Source organism: Bos mutus, chromosome 5, assembly GCF_027580195.1.
Source record: "Bos mutus isolate GX-2022 chromosome 5, NWIPB_WYAK_1.1, whole genome shotgun sequence".
NCBI lineage: Eukaryota > Metazoa > Chordata > Mammalia > Artiodactyla > Bovidae > Bos > Bos mutus.
In genome coordinates, this window is record NC_091621.1 from 72,782,725 (window position 1) to 72,803,141 (window position 20,417).

The following is a 20,417-nucleotide window of genomic DNA, read 5'->3' on the forward strand; positions in this document are numbered from 1 at the left end:
GAAGTGATTGCTGTCCAACTTTTTACTAACCCCGTGGTCTGTAGCCTGCCAGACTCCTCTATCATATAAAGTTATGAAGTATCAAATTTGTAAGATACAGAAAAAGTGATGACTAGCAGCATATTTGGAGTCCAAATCCCATTAGAAAAAAAAATTAATACAATCTTGAAACCAGTTATATAAGCATTAATGCAAAGGAGATAAACAAGACATTAAACTTAACTAAACTTCAAAGAAAAAAGTAGTAAAGAATAAAGCAGAAATTATAGAAAAAGAAAATAGAGAATAAGCATAAAATGAAGGACAGCAAGGCAAAAGAAAATAAGTGGACTACTGGGATAATTAAATCTTTTTTGAGTGATTTAAAAAAAAAGAGAAATCCAAGCACTGTATTGAGAAATAGCACATCACTGCACATAAATATAGACATGAAAGTAGGATAATTATAATTTTTCCAATAAGTCTGTAAATAGTGTTGTTCTATAAAATATAACTGGTACAGAAAAATATAAAATTTGAATACTTGTATAGTTATTACAACTCATTAAAAATTCAGAATCTAGTGGTTTCTACAAAGTATTTAGCAAATGCATACAAAAAAAAAAATAATACCACTTCTACACAGAGCTCTCCAGGCATAACTAAAAGAGTATGTACAAATTTCAAAAAATGAAAGCAGTATAATCTTGATATAAGACTTGACAATGATATTACAAGGGGATCTCAATGGTTAAACAAAGTCAAGTCCACTGGAAAAAGGAGCTTGTGCCTAGTCCTCATGGGTCAGCCTCCTCCAGTACAGAGCAGGTTGAAGAAGAGTGCAAACAGTAACTAAGTGGTCCATTACTTCATCAGTCAGCAGTTGAGAAGGATGTGATTACAGAGGACAAACAGGAGGTTTCTAAGGTACAGGGGATGTTCTGTTTCTTAACCTGTAGTGTGGATACCTCTATGACTGTACACTGTTTTTCACGCATGATAGATTTCATAAAAAATAAAAGTTTCTCTTTAAAGCTGTACAATAATATAACTCTATGGTAAGGTAAATTCCATTGGCAAACCCTTATAAAGAAACTATAATTTATTCCTAATGTGGTTACATGTTTTTGAAGAATCTTAGAGCAAAAATATAACTTGTTATAAGATATATTTATTAAGATTATGGTCTTTACTAATTGCAAAAATACTGATTAGATATATCACATATATACATTAGCAAAAAAAAAAAAAAAGAATAGTAAAGGGGATAAAAATAGAATAATAAAATATCTAAGACTAAATCCGTGTGTAGTTACATAATAGTACTTTCTCAATATGATTCATGCTCACATTAAGTTCTACATATAAAATCGTAACTTTTATAAATTTTAATCAAATGCACTGTTTTTCTTTAACCTCTTCTATGGCCTAGACCAAAAATTTGAATAGTTCTTGACATGATAATAGCCAAATCCTATAATATAGTCTTCAATAACATAAATCCTAATAATAAATAAAACTAGATTACATTAGATTGATCAAAAATTTCATAAGATGTTATTGAAAATCCAAAATGAAAGCAAAACAGGTTAATTATTAAAACCTCATATTTTTAGGAAATGTAGTAGGGGGTTAAATCTGTTTGTCTGTTTGCTTTTCTATTAGTAAAATGGGAACCTGCCCTCTGTATGATGCTGTTTTTCCATCTACCCTCTTGAAAAACAGCGTCCCTGCTGTCGCCTGTTTTTCTTGCTTTGCCAAAGTTCATTAAGCAAAAGGTTCGTTAGTGATGTCAGAACCTACGTTACTGAGGATTTTTTACTTTATTCATTCAGATGATCCCAAAGCACCTCCAGAAGATTGAACAGAAGACTGTGGATATCCTTAATGTTGGAGTAGGAAAGCCAACTCCCTGCTTAGAACTGTCAGAGTTCTTCCAAATCCCAAAGGAATTCCTTTTGTTCTCCTTCCTTAATTCTGGTCCTCCTTGCCTCATGACAAAGTCCAAAGGAAAGTGTTTCCAAGGTTTAAAATATGAGAGTCTCTAATGAAAGTCTCTATCTGATATGAAAATGGAAGATGCAGTATTGAAGACCCTCCAAAGATGACCAGAGAGAAAGTGTACAGTGAAGATCCTGTGAGACCAGTGCCGAGGGGCATCTTCCTTATCACACACAGGCAAACACAGTAAGGAGCTGCCAGCGGAAGCCAGGAAAAACTGTCAAATGAATAAGGACCATAAGGAAGCTAGGAGAACTACTTTCTCTTTTGAGAGATAAGAGTAAGAAATATGTGTTGTTTTTTTCTTGTATGATGTGCTTAAACTTATTTCAGTTTGTAATATGGAAACTTGCAGCAGACATAGTATGAATTATCCAATAGTCCTTTGTAAAATTCAGGTCATAACCAGGGCTATATTTTTACACTGAGAAGTTGGCAACCATGCAGTTTAATTCAAGAATACACAGAAATACACCTTTCAAATCCCTGGGATTTATAGCCCGAAAGAATATTTAATGCTTAAAATATCAACATTTTCTCATGCTCTGCTTGCTGTGGGGAGTTGGACTTCAGATAGATGTCCACCACCTCCCTCCCACTTACCAGCATCTGAAATAAAGTAAACTTTGCTTTCAAAAAATAAATAAATAAATTATAAATCTAAATTCTAGATTGTATTTTATAATGAAAAATTTAACCAGAAATATTTTAATTTTTCCTCAGCATGTATTTTCTGCATGCTAAGTCTCGCTTCAGTTGTGTCAGACTCTAGGCGACCCTATGGACTGTAGTCTGCCAGGCTCCTCTGTTCTTGGAGATTCTCCAGGCAAGAATACTGGAGTGGGTTGCCATGCCCTTCTACAGGGGATCTTTACGACCTAGGGACTGAACCCTAATTTCTTATGTCTCCTGAACTGGCAGGCAGGTTCTTTACCACAGGAGCCACCTGGGAAGCCCTTTATATCTAACTTATTCAACAGACAGTAATTTGATGACTCAGCAAAGAGATACACTTTTTGCTGTTTATGAGGCACTGCAGAGGATAAAGCAAGGTTGAGGAGAGTATTTCACTAACAATTTTGGCATGGTGTATATTCAGAAGGAGAAGTATGAAAAAAAGACCACAGCAAGGATAACAGATTTTAGTACTTCACAGCTTATTCTACTTATTATGGCCTTTTTGCTGTCTTGAAGTAGTTAAGAGAAAATTAATTCTTAGCGAAACCACAATCAAGGACAAGTCAAAGAATAAGGCATCATGGATTAGTAGTATGCTGTTTTATTTGCTTAAAAGAGAAACTGTGAATAAATTGATCTTACTTAACAAAGGCAAAATAGGAATTACATAGCAAAAAAGGATTGAAGAGATAGGAAAAACCTCACAGAGTTTGAAAACAAATAACATTTTTTTTTTTACTTTACAATATTGTATTGGTTTTGCCATACATCAACATGCATCCGCCACAGGTGTACACATGTTCCCCATCCTGAACCCCCCTCCCACCTCCCTCCCCATACCATCCCTCTGGGTCATCCCAGTGCACCAGCCCCAAGCTTCCTGTATCCTGCATCGAACCTGGACTGGCGATTTGTTTCTTATATGATATTATACATGTTTTAATGCCATTCTCCAAAATCATCCCCCCCCTTCCCTCTCCCACAGAGTCCAAAGAACATTCTTTTACTCTCCTTGTATAAGCTATTGATTGGTATGAGAGGCTCACAAAGAGACCACTCCTTTGGAGGGCAGAAGGGTCACCAAAGGAAACAGTTTCCATTACTTATTGATGTATTGAAAAATCTTGAGAATTTAAGAGCTAGGGTGTCACTAAATGATGTTGGCCATTAGCTTTGTTAGTGTCTTCATCTTAGTTGTGCCAGATCTGCACTTTTTACTTTTTAGAGTTTTTCATTAGTTTCTTTGCATGAATGTCCATTTTCCTGTGATGATTCATTTAAAGCAAGATTGGCTTTGCCATATGTACCTCAAGGGATTTTATAAGGCACATGTCCAAAGGAAGAGAGGACTTAGTCTTTTCAGATGCAGAGGTTCATATGATTTGCAGGAAATATTTTAAAACTAATGGAGTGAACAATTGTAGATATAACCAATTGATGTCTCCAGGGAGATACTATTTAATTCAATTATGGAGAAACAGCAGGAACCCAGAGACTGTTTTCAGATGGGACATATTTTCCTAACTGTCACTGTAAATAATTAATACCAGTTATTGTTCCCTGAACAGAAATATAATTTTTTCTTCTTGCTGAAGAATATACATAATTGTCACAGATAATATCAACAAAATAAAACTTATAATACAGGGGAAGAAGCTACCTTGTCCTCTTTCATGTGTATCTGAAATTATAATGTATATATATATACATATATATATATATATATGTGATTGCATGTGATATCCGGGCAGCCTGATTGGAAGGCAAGTGTAGATAGATGTAAGTGACGATGTCCAAGTAAGGCAACAGACTTCCTTAATTGTCTGGGTATATCTCAAGCATTAATATGCATATAAAACCCTTGATCATCATACCAAAATAGTCTTATTTTTATTCTTTCATGGGCACCTAACCTCTCCACCCCACTACCTGGTTAAAAACATTTAGGTCTCTCTGAGAAGAGGAATCTATACTGTGAACCTCCTGATGAATCCTATTCAGAGTAACATATGTTAAATAATGTAGTTAAATGCAAAATTTTTATGGACGAAGCTGCTAAGTCACTTCAGTCATGTCCAACTCTGTGCGACCCCATAGACGGCAGCCCATCAGGCTCCTCTGTCCATGGGACTTTCCAGGCAAGAGTACTGAAGTGGGTTGCTATTGCCTTCTCCAATGGAAGAAGAGGATAGCACATTAATAAATAGCTACAGTGAGAATTCTAGTATAAGTTCAATGAGTTTTATAATACAGAATCTAGCTCTGTGCTTGACAGGTAGTAGACACTGGATGGAATATTTCCATTTAAAATAGGCTGCCTCAGATTTCCCAATAACCAGGTGGAAGCAACTCCTGACATAGAAGTAAATGGATGTGCTTTAATGGAAGGCAGGGTGACAGAAAAGTTTGGTGTTGCTTCATTATATAAAAAGAGTAAGTTCAGGAGAATTTCAGAGTGTAGGAGTACAGGCGTGGTTTGCACAGGTCTCAGCCTATGGATAAGACTGGACCTGTGGCTCTTATGATTACAAGACTCCCTTTAGCCATAACCATCAGAAAACTTAAAAAATATATATTTCTTACAGATCCTAGAAAGCATACAACACACTTGCAGCCATGCACTGAGGTGATGGGAAGAGAAATGGAAAAGGGTTAGAGGATACTAGGTATTCTTCTTCTATCGTGGTTCAAGGTCAGGACTAGAGTCTCAAGGGCTCGCTCTTTAATGGTGAACTTAAGACACAAGTGAGGAATTTTAAAGCCTGAGAAGAGAAAAAACAAGAGAACCAAATGATCAGTTATTCAGACAGTAAAGAATCTGCCTGCAACCTAGGAGACCCAGGTTCAATCCCTGGGAGGGGAAGATGTCCTGGAAAAGGGAATGGCTACCCACTCCAGTATTCTTTTATGGAGAATCCTATGGACAGAGGATTCTGGTAGGCTACAGTCCATGGGGTCACAAAGAGTTGCACAAGATTGAGTGACTAACACTTTCACTTCACTTTCAAGCTCTCTAAAACAAAAGAGCCTGACAGGAGGGGTGGAGGGTGATGTTAGCCTGGATTTTTACCTAGTCTGGTGGCTGGCAATGTGTTTATTGAAGCCTTCTTTGAAATAGATGTCCTGACTGTCAAAGCATAAATCAGGCACTTGCGTTTTGAAAAGAAAAGTCAACAGTCAGGGCTTACTTTACAATACCATCAATGCACAGCCCAGTAAACCACGAGAAGTCAGGCAGAGAGAGGTAGGGCTTTCAGGAGGTTAGCTGGGAGGACAAAGGCCATTAAGACAAACATCACCTTTGCCCTTGCATTTGTGGGAAGGTTTCTGAAAGGATAAGACTAGTATAAAAAGGATTCATTTCGATATTTGGCAAAACTAATACAATATTGTAAAGTTCAAAAATAAAATAAAATTAAAAAAAAAAGACTAGTATAAATTAGGAGAATGACAAGACTCTCATCTTCTGAAAAATGAGAAGATATATTCATACTTATTTAATAAAATATGAAGATGGAAAACATGACTAAAAGTGATATTGTGTTTCTGAAGAAGAAAAATAGAACAAAAGCTGGTTAAATTTAAAGTTGGGATAAAGGATCACTTAGAAAACAGGAAAAATTAAAAAGCAAACTACAGGTCAAATAAGTAGGTAAATTTTGCCATTAAGACAGTCAGTGAAAAAGCTGGCTTAAAACTCAACATTCTAAAAACAAAGATCATGGCATCTGGTTCCATCACTTTATGGCAACAGATAGGGAAACAATGGAAACAGTGAGATACTTTATTTAGGGGGGCTGCAAAATCAATGCAGATGGTGACTGCAGCCATGAAATTTAAAAAAGAAAAAAAAATGCTTACTCCTTTGAAGAAAAGTTATGACCAACCTAGAAAGTGTATTAAAAAGCAGGACATTACCTTGCTGCCAAAGGTCCTGATAGTTAAAGCCATGGTTCTTCCAGTACTCATGTATGGATGTGAGAGTTAAGCTATAAAGAAAGCTGAACAGCAAAGAATTATGCTTTTGAACTGTGGTGTTGGAGAAGATTCTTGAGAGTCCCTTGGACTGCAAGGAGATCAAACCAGTCAATCCTCAAAGAAATCTGTCCTGAATATTCTTTGGAAGGACATGCTGAAGCTGAAACACCAATACTTTGGCTACCTGGTGCAAAGGACTGACTCATTGGAAAAGTCCCTGATTATGGGGAAGATTGAAGGCAGGAGGAGAAGGGAATGACAGAAGATGAGATGGTTGGATGGCATCACTGACTCAATGGACATGAGTTTGAGCAAGCTCTGGGAGTTGGTGATGGACAGGGAAGCCTGGAATGCTGCAGTCCATGGGGTCACAAAGAGTGCGACATGACTGAATGACTGAACTGAACTGTAAACAATCAGAATTAACATCCTGTTCTTCGTTCCAAATAATATTGCTTCTCTAATAAGAGAAGAAATATTAACTGTGTAGCTGTGATTTAGTCACAGTCGGTTCATAAGATAATGAGATCAGTAGCTGTGGAAATTGAACAGAAAACTATTTTGCAGTATGAATAACAGCTTAATAATAACTATGACATTTATAATTTATTGAATGTTATTATGGATCTCTGTATAAGTCAGAGTTCTTTTTTGAGTGTGTCTGATTCCAAACTCTTGATATTTCTACTATATTTAAAAAACTCAACCGTACTCCCACCACCTAGGGGTAATAGAAAGGCCATTCTATATTTGGCTTCTAATCGAGAATCAGTGCAAAAGAAACCAATCCAGTGCTAATATACTGCTAATATTGTTCAGTTTATTCTTGAACAACAAAACTTTGAACTGTGTGGGACAATTATAGGCATATTTTTTTCAATAAATATAGTGGGAACACTTAGGGAGATTTGCTACAATCAAAAAATTAAAAATTCACAGAGGAGCCACGTACCCTAGAAATAAGACATTTACAAAAAAGTTGTGTGTGTCATAAATGCAAAAATATATATGGATACTAGTGCATCTTTGTATATGCAGAAGGCATTGTTGTTGTTCAGTCACTAAGTCATGTCCAATTTTGGAAACATAACCCACTTACCAAATTGTTACTGTTCAGTTACCAAGTCGCCTCTTTGTGACCCCATGAACTACAGCACACCAGGCTTTCCTGTCCTTCACTATCTCCCAGAGTTTGCTCAAGCTCACATCCATTGAGTTGGTGATGCCCTCCAACCATCTTGTCCTCTGTCACCCTCTTCTCCTCCTGCCTTCAATTCTTCCCAGCATCAAGGTCTTTTCCAATGAGTCAGTTCTTCGCATTAGATGGCCAAAGTATTGGAGCTTCAGCTTCAGCACCCAATGAATATTCAGTGTTGATTTATTTTAGGATTGACTAGTTTGACTTCCTTGCTGTCCAAGGAACTCTCAAGAGTCTTCTCCAACATCACAGTTCAAAAGCATCAATTCTTCGGCTCTCAGCCTTCTTTATGGTCCAACTCTCATATCCATACATGACTACTGGAAAAACCATAGCTTTGACCATCCAGACCTTTGTCAGCATAGTGATGTCTTGCAACATCCCTGCCAGTAGGCCACTGACCCTGTCCCTCAGGATCCAGAGGGCAAAGCCTTTCATCCTCATAGTCTATGAGGTTTCTGTGAAACATCTAACTGGTGATATGAACTTAATAATGATTTTTATTTGGAAAACTCCTGACCTTTGTAACCCACCAAATAAAAGACAGATCAATTCTACTAACTGAAATGTGCTTGGAGAATATGCAGAAAGAAGAATACCAAGCAGAAAACAAAAAGGAAGAGCTCTCAAGATCGAATACTAGGAAACAGCGATATTTCATAGATGAGTAGAGAATGAAAAGACTGTGTAAGACACTAAAAAAAAAGAGATTCAAAATTAGAAAAATGAGAATTATGGTGTGGGATCCCTTTGAAAAATGACTAATTGGGTCCCCAGTTTCTTGCTATGATCATATACTGGTTAGTACTCTTAGATGTGAAAAATGACTAAAATTTAAAATTTATTTATTTATTTATTTTTCCTAATTTTATTTTATTTTTAAACTTTACATAATTGTATTAGTTTTGCCAAATATCAAAATGAATCCGCCACAGGTATACATGTGTTCCCCATCCTGAACCCTCCTCCCTCCTCCCTCCCCATACCATCCCTCTGGGTCGTCCCAAGAACATATTGACTCCAGGTAAAATAGCTACAAAAACGTGCCATTGATTTCAAACGTAATAAAAGTTTTATAAGTGTTAGAAGATCAGGGGGTCAATGGAATTGAAAGTCAGGTTGAAGAAGCTTAAAGGATAAACTGAGCAGGGATGAGATAAGATAAGACACTAATATCTTTTCAAAGGCATTGAAACCATAATGAAAACAGGTGCAGCATAGAAGAATAATTTTGATGATATTAAAAAAGTTGTCACTTCAAAGCTTTAGGAACCACAGTCAATTACCCGAAAAATAACATGAATGCACATGAGCATATTTCTTTTGCTAATAGCACAATCTTACTTCACACTATAGGTAAAACGAGTGCTCAGTCATCTCCGACTTTTTGCAACCCCAAGGACAGTAGCCCACCAGGCTCCTCTGTCCATGGGATTCTCCAGGCAAGAATGCTAGAGTGGGTTGCCATTTCCTTCTCCAATAGATAAAATAGTAGTGCTTGAAACCAACTATGAATTAAGAATAGGAAAACAAGTAGAAAAGAATAAATGGACAGCGGAAAGTGTCAGGACCCAGGCTTGTGTTTTCTTATCATTCTTTTTTGTTTTCCAGGAGAGATACATCTTACCCTTTAAAGAACCCTTATAAAGTAACAGTTGAAGATAATTCATCTTCATCATCTGGATATATCCCATATCCAAAGTTTGTCTTGGATAAAAAAAAGTAGTATTATCTTTAGTAGTAGATAATGAAGTAGTATTATCTTTTTTCACTACTTTTTTGTAAATTTAGTCCATGTCATGAATTAACAAACATTTGTAAATTTTGAGGGGCCAACAATGATCTTAGAAAGAGTTGGTTTGATAATAAAATAAATCCTAAAGGAATAATCCTCTCTCACGCTTGTAAATTCAGAAAGACTGTCAGAACAGTGATGATATTGATTATAATGTGAAGGGCTAACTAAATGTAGACCAATGTGAAGGGATAAATAAATGTAGACTGATGAGAAGGGATAAGTAAATGTAGACTGGTTTGTTTGGCTGTAACTGCAGTGTTTTGGTAAAGAATTCATTTATGAACCTCCTTATAAAATCTCTTTGATTTTCTTTTGTCAATTGGATAGATTTCAAAACTCAGTGATGAAAAACCACACAGCAATAACAACTTTCATCCTTCTGGGACAGACAGATGACCCACAACTGCAAATTCTGCTTTTCATCTATTTCTCACTTACCTGTTGAGTGTAACAGGGAACTTGACGATCATCACCCTCACACTGGTAGACGCCCATCTTAAAACTCCTATGTACTTCTTCCTCAGAAATGTTTCCTTCTTGGAAGTCTCATTGACCACTGTCTGTATTCCTCGGTTTCTATACAGTATATCAACTGGGGACAATACCATCACCTATAATGCTTGCGCAGGTCAAATTTTTTTTGTTATTCTGTTTGGAGCAACAGAATTTTTTCTGCTGGCAGCCATGTACTACAACCACTATGTGGCCATCTGTAAATCCCCGCATTGCACGACCATCGTGAACAAGAGAGTCTGCATCTTCTTAGTCCTCAGCTGTTGGGTTTCGGGTTTGATAATCATCATCCTACTCCTTAAGCTCCAGCTGGAATCCTGTATTTCCAATGTCATTGATCATTTTAGTTGTGATGCTGGTCCCCTCCTAAAGATCTTGTGCTCAGATCGTAGGTAATAGAACAAATAGTTATCCTTGTGGCTGTATTTGCCCTCATTATCACCCTAGTGTGTGTATTTCTGTCCTACACATACATCATTAGGACAATTCTGAGGTTTCCCATGGTCCAACAAAGGAAAAAGGCCTTTCTACCTGCTCATCCCCCATGATTGTAGTTTCCATCACCTATGGAAGCTGTATCTTCATCTATGTCAAACCCTTGGCAAAGGAAGAGGTGGCCATAAATAGAGGTGTCTCAGTGCCCACCACTGCTGTGGCCCCTTTGTTGAACCCCTTCATTTACACCCTGAGGAGTAAGCAAGTGAAGCAGCTTTCAATAACTCCATAAAGAGGATTGCATTCCTCTCAAAAGAATCCAAGTTTTCATCAGAGTAGAATGAAACTCTTCTAAATATTTAACTACAGCTTCTAATCGACTTCACTTTCGCTTTTCACTTTCCTGCATTGGAGAAGGAAATGGCAACCCACTCCAGTGTTCTTGCCTTGTGAATCCCAGGGACGGAAGAGCCTGGTGTGCTGCCGTCTATGGGGTCGATAAGAGTTGGACAGGACTCAGCGACTTCTCCTTCTAATTATTTCATTGCTTTGTATCTATAATTTCATCATTTTATCCTTCTCAAAGTCATTTAATACTGCTTCCTAATCTCACTGTAATCAAACTTCTCTCAAACCAAACTCATATATGTTTTCTTTTATTGTGAAACTATAAAATATACTTCCAAGTAATTAAACTTGTCTCCAGTTCTGACCTAGTCTTTTCTTCAATGATCTAAGAGAATTAGGTGAGTAATAATATTTAATGTACATAAATTATACAGAAGATACATTATGTAATAACACTAATTTTACCAATAGTACCTTAAAATACTAATAATCAAATAAAAGAAGTCAACAATAATAAACATGTATTAAAAATAAATTTGTCCAAACAGGTATTCCAGGCTAATTAAAATAATGAAACAGCAAACAGGAAATAACTATATCAATGGGAGTTTCAGAATGATCTGAATTCTAAAAAATGGAAGCATTTTCACAATCACTAATAAGAGGCATTAGTTATATAGTTTCTATTCACTTAAAAGGGATGCATCTAATTTAAAATAAATTTAAACATGACATCACTTATTATGAGTTACAAAATTAGATGTATGAATGATTTAGAATATAAAATGTTAAATGCTCATAATACAACTACACATTAATACAAGGGCAACAGAATGATTTTAAAAGATATCAGAGATATCCTAAACAACAGAAATAGAAAGTTATAAAAGCAAGTAAATATTAGAATTATGATCAAGGGACAATTGAAGATAATATTGCTAAATTTGATAACTTAGAATTTAAAGCAAGTAACAGGTGGGCTTGTCAATTAAAAAGAAAAAGGAAAGAAGGAAGGAATGAAGAAAGAAAGAAAACCTTTCTTGATAATACATTCACTTTTTCATTATTTTCATTGAATGTGAACAATTACTTCTACTGGCTAAGAAACAAACAAACAAAAAAAAAACTGTTCTAAAAATTTGAGAAATTGTGCCTGATATTAAATGAAAACCTCAGAAACTATTTATTTTTAAATGTAAAGTGGGCTTTGAAATTGCCAATATTCTTTTAAATTATTTCTATTGGCATAATTCTGCCTTTACCAATCCCATAAATATTTCAGTTATACTAAAATGTAGACGGAAGAAGACTGAGTAAATTAACCAATATATTACAAGTAGCAAAGAGTGGAGTCTGGATTTTAATTTCAAGTCATGTTTAATCTGCTGCAGTACATAACCTATCAAGAAGCAATGTGGTTTTGGTGGGGCAGGGTTGGCAAAAGACATTGTAATTGAAAACTAAATGAAAGTAATTGAAAGACACTGCAATTGAAAGTATACACACCAGCTAGTAGGAGAGATCTTTACCTGCAATAATACACTCTTAAGTTATGTATGGTTGTGAGAGTTGGACTACAAAGCAAGCTGAGGGCAGAATTGATGCTTTTTAACTGTGGTGTTGGAGAAGACTCTTGAGAGTCCCTTGGACTGCAGGGAGATTCAACCAGTCCATCCTAAAGGAAATCAGTCCTGGGTGTTCATTGGAAGGACTGATGTTGAAGCTGAAATGCCAATACTTTGGCCACCTGATGTGAAGAGTTGACTCATTTGAAAAGACCCTGATGTTGGGAAAGATTGAAGGCAGAAGGAGAAGGGGATGACAAAGGATGAGATCATTAGATGGCATCACCGACTCAATGGACATGAGTTTGGGTAAACTCTGGGGACTTGGTAATGAACAGGGAGGCCTGGGGTGCTGTGGTTCATGGGGTTGCAAAGAGTCGGACACGACTGAGCGACTGACATGAACTGAACTGAAGTTATCAATATGCCTAATTATCTCTGTTAAATTTCTTTATTGACATCAAAGAAAAATATTGTTGTCTAAACATTTCAGAATTTATATAATAGACTTTACATAGCATGATCTGTCCTATTGCAGCATATTTGGAATTTATGTTTTGATAAGAAGGAACATGAGATAAAAATGGAGTTATCACCTCCCTGCAACTTTGAAACATAAACCATTAACATGACCTCATGATACATACAACAGAGAGCTCTTATGTACTAAAGTCACTGTAAGAAATATTGGAATAAACAAATCTGCACAAGAGACACTAAAGTAGTCATAATTGAAACCTGAGTAATTATGTGACACTTAGAAATGTGTGGCTAATAAGTCAATAAATGATGAATATAATTATGATATTATATATAATTCCAAAAGAGACAAATAATTTTAATTACTTAATTTAGATTAGGCTTTCCTGGTGGCTCAGATGGTAAAGCATCTGCCTATAATGCGTGTAGACCTGGCTTCGATCCCTGGATTGGGAAGATCCTCTGGAGTAGGTGGCAACCCACTCCAGTACTATTGCCTGGAAAATCCCATGGACGGATGGAGCCTGGTAGGCTACAGTCTGTGGGGTCACAAAGAGTTGGACACGACTGAGTAACTTTACTTTCTTTCACTTTCACTATAAAAGCTATATGTTAAAACAAGAACAAGTTCAGGACATCAATATCTAAAATTCAGAAAGTACAGGAGTCAGAGACAAAAGTTGCTCTTTTTCTTTATATGTGGAATTTTAAGTGTCATATGGGCAGTGTGTGCTCAGTCATGTCTAACTCTTTGCAACCCCATGGACTGTAGACCACCAAGCTTCTCTGTCCATGGGATTCTCCAGTCAAGAATAAAAGAGTAGGTTGCCATTTCTTCCTCCAGGAGATTTTCCCCAACCAGGGATCAAACCTGTGTCTCCTAAATTGCAGGCATATTCTTTACTGCGGAGCCATCAGATAACCCATCAAAACAATGATAATAAGCAATTAATATTTGAGCTACTGAGATTTTATTGTCTTGAAAAGTAGCATCCTTTTAAAATGGAGGTGAAAGAAGTGAAATGGTGGCAGCATTGTAGTTTGAAAGGAAGAAGGCTAAAAAAGCTTAATACAGAGAAGGTCCATTTGGTTAGGATTGCTTACTAGCACTGTTTTTTTTTTTTTTTCTGGTGTTATGTTTCCCTAATTGTTTGTAATGTCTGTGGCCTTTGTTGATGTCTGTACATTTGAAGAAGTGAGCACCACTTCCAAGCTTTACAGATTGGCTTTGAGATGGAAAGCCCGTGACCACTCAGCCCTCCCAGAGATCCTGGACTCACCATCTGGTAGAGTTCATGGATGAGATTGATGCTGAAGTCCAGTACCACTTATTGAAGAGTATTGTCGATCAAAAAAATAACACACACGTGAGAGTTGTGGGTTATGTTTCATTTGGGGCATAATGAGGGCTGTAGCCTGGGAGACAGCATTACAGATAGCACTGAGAAACTGACCTCACTGTGGACCCCAGCATTAGGGTCACCCAGCTACCTCCTATGCCAGGCTGGGCCCATGGCCCAAAGCTCTAGGGCAGTGCCTGCTCCAACACCACCAGCCCATGTGGATCCAAGATCCAGACTTGACCTTGTGTTCCCATTCTCCAGGAATGTCCCCCACAGACTTAGGCTGAAAGTCCACCTCCATGTACACAGGCTCTAAAACCAATACCACAGTCTAAGACCAGGCATACTTCCAGAGACACAGGTGCCAGAGCATCCTAGTGGACCCCAACACCAGGCTGGTCCCCACAGGCTCCAGAGCAGGTCCATCCCCAGGCACCAGGCTCAACACAGCATCCCATCACCTCTTGCAGATTCAGGCTCTTGCCCCATCCTGCACCAGATCATCCTTGGGCACCTGTGTACCAGGATTGCCATAACAGATTCAGATGTCAGACCTGCCTCAGTAGACCCAGGCTCCAGGCATACACCTGCAGGCACAGACACCGGATCAGCCCTGGTGGACCTAGGCAGTAGGCCCACTTGATGGGAATGGAAATTAAATGGTAATGGAATGGACATGGTAATGATAATGGAAATTAAAACAGAAATAAACAAATGGGACCCAGATAAATTTAGAAGATTTGCATAGCAAAGGAAACAATAAACACAAGGAAAAGAAAATCAATAGAATGGGGGAAAATATTTGCAAATGATGTGACCAAAAAGGGATTAATTTCTAAAAATATATAAATAGCTCACATAGCTCAATATCTAAGAAACAAACAACCCAATCAAAAAAAAAAAAATGGGCAGAAGATCTAAATAGACATTATTCCAAAGAAGACACACAGGTGGCTAAAAGGCACATGAAAAATGTTGAAAATCGCTGATTACTAGAGAAATGCAAATAAAAACTACAATAAAGTACCACCTCATACTAGTCAGAATGGCCATCATCAAAAACTCTACAAACAATAAATGCTGGAGAGGGTGTCGAGAGAAGAGAACACTCCTATATTGTTGATGGGAATGTAAGTTGATGCAGTCACTGAAGAAAAGTATGGAGGTTTCTAAAAAAAACTAAAAATAAAACTAATGTATGAATCAGCGATCCTACTTCTGGGGACACGCCCAGAGTAAACTAAAATTTGAAAAGACACATGTACCCCAAAATTCATTTCAACACTATTTACAACAGCCCTTACATGGAAGCAAACTAAACGCTCATCAGCAAATGACTGGATAAAAAAAAGCGTGGTGCATATACACACAATGAAATATTATTCAACCATTAAAAAAGAATGAAATAATGCCATTTGCAGCAGCATGGATAGACCTAGGGATTATCACAATGAGTGAAGTAAGCCAGACAGAGAACAACAAGTATCACATGACATGGCTCAAGCGGTAAAAATCCACCTGCAATGCAGGAGACAGAGGCGACGCAAGTTTGGTTTCCCAGTTCAGAAGATGCCCTAGAGTAGGAAATGGCAGCCCACTGCAGTATTCTTACTTGAAAATCGGGTGCACAGAGGAGCCTGGTGGGTACAGTCCACAGAGGCACAAAGAGTCGGACACAACTGAGCAAGCAGTCATGACACACAATTGCTTATATGTGGATTTTTTTGCTGTTGTTGTTGGCAAAGAAATGTCTCTACTTTTTATTTTTTTAATGTAAATTGATTTATTTTAATTGGAGGTTAATTACTTTACAATATTGTATTGGTTTTGCCATACATTAACATGAATCTGCCACATATAAATTAACCTACTTACAAAACAGAAATAAACTCACAGACACAAAAAACAAACTTATATTAACCAAAGAGCAAAGGAGGGGTAAATTAGGAGTTTGTGATAAAATATGCACACTACCATAATAAAAATATATAACCAACAAGGACCTACTGTACAGCACAGGAAACTGTGTGCAATACTTTGTAATAACCTACAAGGAAAAGAGGCTGAAAAAAAGAACATATATAACTTAATTATTTTGCTGTACACCTGAAACTAATACAACATTATAAATCAACCATGCTTCAATTTAAAAATAGGAAATTATACATGTTTACTAAGCAAAGGATAAAAGGAAAGATATAAATATCTGAATGCAGAGTTCCAAAGAATAGCAAGAAGAGATAAGAAAGCCTTCTTCAGAGATCAATGCAAAGAAATACAGGAAAACAACAGAATGGGAAACACTAGGGATCTCTTCAAGAAAATCAGAGATATCAAAGGAACATTTCATGCAAAGATGAGCTCGATAAAGGACAGAAATGGTATGGACCTAACAGCAGCAGAAGATATTAAGAAGAGATGGCAAGAATACACAGAAGAACTGTACAAAAAAGATCTTCACGACCCAGATAATCACGATGGTGTGATCACTGACCTAGAGCCAGACATTCTGGAATATGAAGTCAAGTGGGCCTTAGAAAGCATCACTATGAACAAAGCTAGTGGAAGTGATGGAATTCCAGTTGAGCTATTCCAAATCCTGAAAGATGATGCTGTGAAAGTGCTGCACTCAATATGCCAGCACATTTGGAAAACTCAGCAGTGGCCACAGGACTGGAAAAGGTCAGTTTTCATTCCAATCCCAAAGAAAGGCAATGCCAAAGAATGCTCAAACTACAGCACAATTGCACTCATCTCACATGCTAGTAAAGTAATGCTCCAAATTCTCCAAGCCAGGCTTCAGCAATATGTGAACCATGAACTTCCTGACGTTCAAACTGGTTTTAGAAAAGGCAGAGGAACCAGAGATCAAATTGCCAACATCCGCTGGATCATAGAAAAAGCAAGACAGTTCCAGAAAAACATCTATTTCTGCTTGATTGACTATGCCAAAGCCTTTGACTGTGTGGATCACAATAAACTGTGGAAAATTCTGAAAGAGATGAGAATACCAGACCACCTGATCTGCCTCTTGAGAAACTTGTATGCAGGTCAGGAAGCAACAGTTAGAACTCCACATGGAACAACAGACTGGTTCCAAATAGGAAGAGGAGTTCGTCAAGGCTGTATATTGTCACCCTGTTTATTTAACTTATATGCAGAGTACATCATGAGAAACGCTGGACTGGATGAAACACAAGCTGGAATCAAGACTGCTGGGAGAAATATCAATAACCTCAGATATGTAGATGACACCATCCTTATGGCAGAAAGTGAAGAGGAACTAAAAGGCCTCTTGATGAAAGTGAAAGAGGAGAGTGAAAAAGTTGGCTTAAAGCTCAACATTCAGAAAACTAAGATAATGGCATCCAGTCCCATACTTCGTGGGAAATAGATGGGGAAACAGTGGAAACAGTGTTTGACTTTATTTTTCTGAGCTCCAAAATCACTGCAGATGGTGACTGCAGCCATGAAGTTAAAAGACGCTTACTCTTTGAAAGGAAAGTTATGACCAACCTAGATAGCATATTCAAAAGCAGAGACATTACTTTGCAAACAAAGGTTCATCTAATCAAGGCTATGATTTTTCCTGTGGTCATGTATGGATGTGAGAGTTGGACTGTGAAGAAGGCTGAGTGCCGAAGAATGGATGCTTTTGAACAGTGGTGTTGGAGAAGACTCTTGAGAGTCCCTTGGACTGCAAGGAGATCCAACCAGTCCATTCTGAAGGAGATCAGCCCTGGGATTTCTTTGAAAGGAATGATGCTAAAGCTGAAACTCCAGTACTTTGGCCACCTTGTGCAAAGAATTGACTCATTGGAAAAGACTCTGATGCTTGGAGGGATTGGGGGCAGGAGGAGAAAGGGACGACAGAGGATGAGATGGCTGGATGTCATCACTGACTTGATGGATGTAAGTCTGGGTGAACTCCGGGAGTTGGTGATGGACAGGGAGGCCTGGCGTGCTGCGATTCATGGGGTCGCAAAGAGTCGGACATGACTGAGCGACTGATCTGATCTGACTAAGCTGACAAAAATTTTAAAGTTGATTCAAAAAACACCTTACAAAATAAGACTCTACATTACACTTTTAAAGAATAAGTTCTCTTGGAGAATCTTAAGCATATTTAATAATTCAGTTTAAGAATTTTTAAAATTATGGCTTTTAAATGAATCATGGAACATTCATTTAAATTACTTAGAAATAAAATACTCCAAAAATTTATATTCCATAATACAACCAAATCCCTCCATTCATTTTATTCTAACATTTTATTAGAGAAAATAAATTTTGCAATTTTATATTTCTAACACAGAAATACTTCATTTTGAAGAACAGAAAGTTAAATTTAGATGTATAGAATGGAAAGGTTTTCTAAGCTCAAGTAAGCACAAGTTATATAATAAATTAAATATTAGAGATCAATTCTTGTACTAGAAACATCAAAAGAGTTTTTGTTCAATGTTTCTTTTATGCTTTCATGTTGATTATTTCAATAAACAGTATTACTTGTCTGAAGCAGAAAATATCTTTCTAAATACATCTCTGAAGGTTTGTTGAACTTGCTGGTTCCTCTGAGTATAAATGAATGGGTTCAACAAAGGAGCAATTGAAGTATTTAATACAGCCACTCCTTTGCTTAAAGTGATCCTTTCATTTGCTGAGGGCTTTATGTAGATGAATATAAAACTACCATAAGTGATGGATACAACAATCATGTGAGAAGAGCAGGTAGAAAAGGCTTTTTTCTTTTGTTGAGCTGAAGGAAATTTTAGAATTGTCTTGATGATGTAAGAGTAAGAAAGAATTATCAATAACAGTGTGACCACGAGGATTATCACAGCTAATAAAAATGCAATCATTTCTAGTAAATATGTGTCTGAGCAAGAAAGTTGTAGAATAGGAGAAATATCACAAATGAAATGATCAATAACATTTGAATCACAGAAATCCAGGTAAAGACCCAAAATCAGTGGAGGGAAAATGACCAAGAAGCCAGATGCCCAAGAACTGAGTACCAGCTGATGACAAATTGTGCTGCTCATGATGGATGTATAATGCAAAGGCTTGCAAATGGCAACATAGCAGTCATAGGACATAACCGCCAGAAGGAAAAATTCTGTAAGTCCCAAGAATATGTAAAAAAATAACTGAGACAGACAACCAATATAAGAAATCGTCTTTTCTCTGTTTACAGTGGTGATTAGGAATCTGGGGATGCAAGCATTTGTGAATGACATTTCCAGGAAAGAGAAATTATGGAGAAAGAAATACATTGGGGTCTTGAGATGGGACTCCAACAGAGTGAGGGCAATGATGGTTAAGTTTCCAATCATGCTCAATGTGTAATTTAGAAGCAGAAACAAAAAAATTAGGATCTGTAACTGAGAATCATCTGTCAGTCCCAGAAGGACAAACTCTGTGTGCCTTGTATGATTCTTCATGTCTCCTCTGTGATTTCAAACAATGTCTTGTAATAAAAAGGTATAAAAATAAGAAACTACAGGAATAGATTTATCTTTAAGATATGATATATTAAAGTATACATAGCACAAACATACCCATTTGCCTGAGTTTGAAGATATGCTCTAGAACTGTGCTACAAATACTATTATTACCAAAGTCAACTCAGTTTTGGAAATTGACCTATAAAATCCATAAGAGTTGATTTTTTCAGGCTTATTTACAAACTTCCAGTCAATTACAACTGCTTCCAATCTGTCCATTGTTAAATAAATTAAATAAATCCTTGGTTCAGATTTCAAAATAATTCATTAATTTTTAATTAATTTTATCAAAATAAAATTATACCAGTGAAGTGAATTAAAACCTACAGTTAAATTCTGATACTTTAAATTTCATATTAAAGGGACATTTGATTCAGTCCCAATTAGTCACCTAGAGAAGTAACTTCTCTAGAAACTACTGATGAAGGCATAGAAAGGACAACAAGAGAAAAAGAGAATATAATTTGTAGTACTCCAGCAAAATAAATAAAAGTTGAATCTAGGAAAACCTGAAAATGAATATAAAGCAGATATAATCACATTTACAAAAAATTAACAATGCATTTAGAACTTCAACATTTTGCCACATGTAAT

General features: G+C 36.8%; 1 protein-coding gene and 1 pseudogene across 1 annotated transcript; one reads left to right on the forward strand and one right to left on the reverse strand.

The window, feature by feature from the left end:
* Positions 1-9,975: 9,975 nt before the first annotated feature.
* LOC102274817 (olfactory receptor 6C2-like) lies at positions 9,976-10,872 on the forward strand (annotated as a pseudogene).
* A 7,949-nt stretch (positions 10,873-18,821) lies between these two features.
* LOC102268387 (olfactory receptor 6C70-like) lies at positions 18,822-19,760 on the reverse strand. The gene has a single exon (XM_014482170.2). It carries the CDS (start codon positions 19,758-19,760, stop codon positions 18,822-18,824), a length of 939 nt encoding a protein of 312 aa, XP_014337656.2.
* Between the last annotated feature and the right edge of the window lie 657 nt (positions 19,761-20,417).

Excerpts from the sequence above, each read along its gene's own strand:
- LOC102268387 (XM_014482170.2), bottom strand. The coding sequence starts at position 19,760 with ATGAAGAATCATACAAGGCACACAGAGTTTGTCCTTCTGGGACTGACA.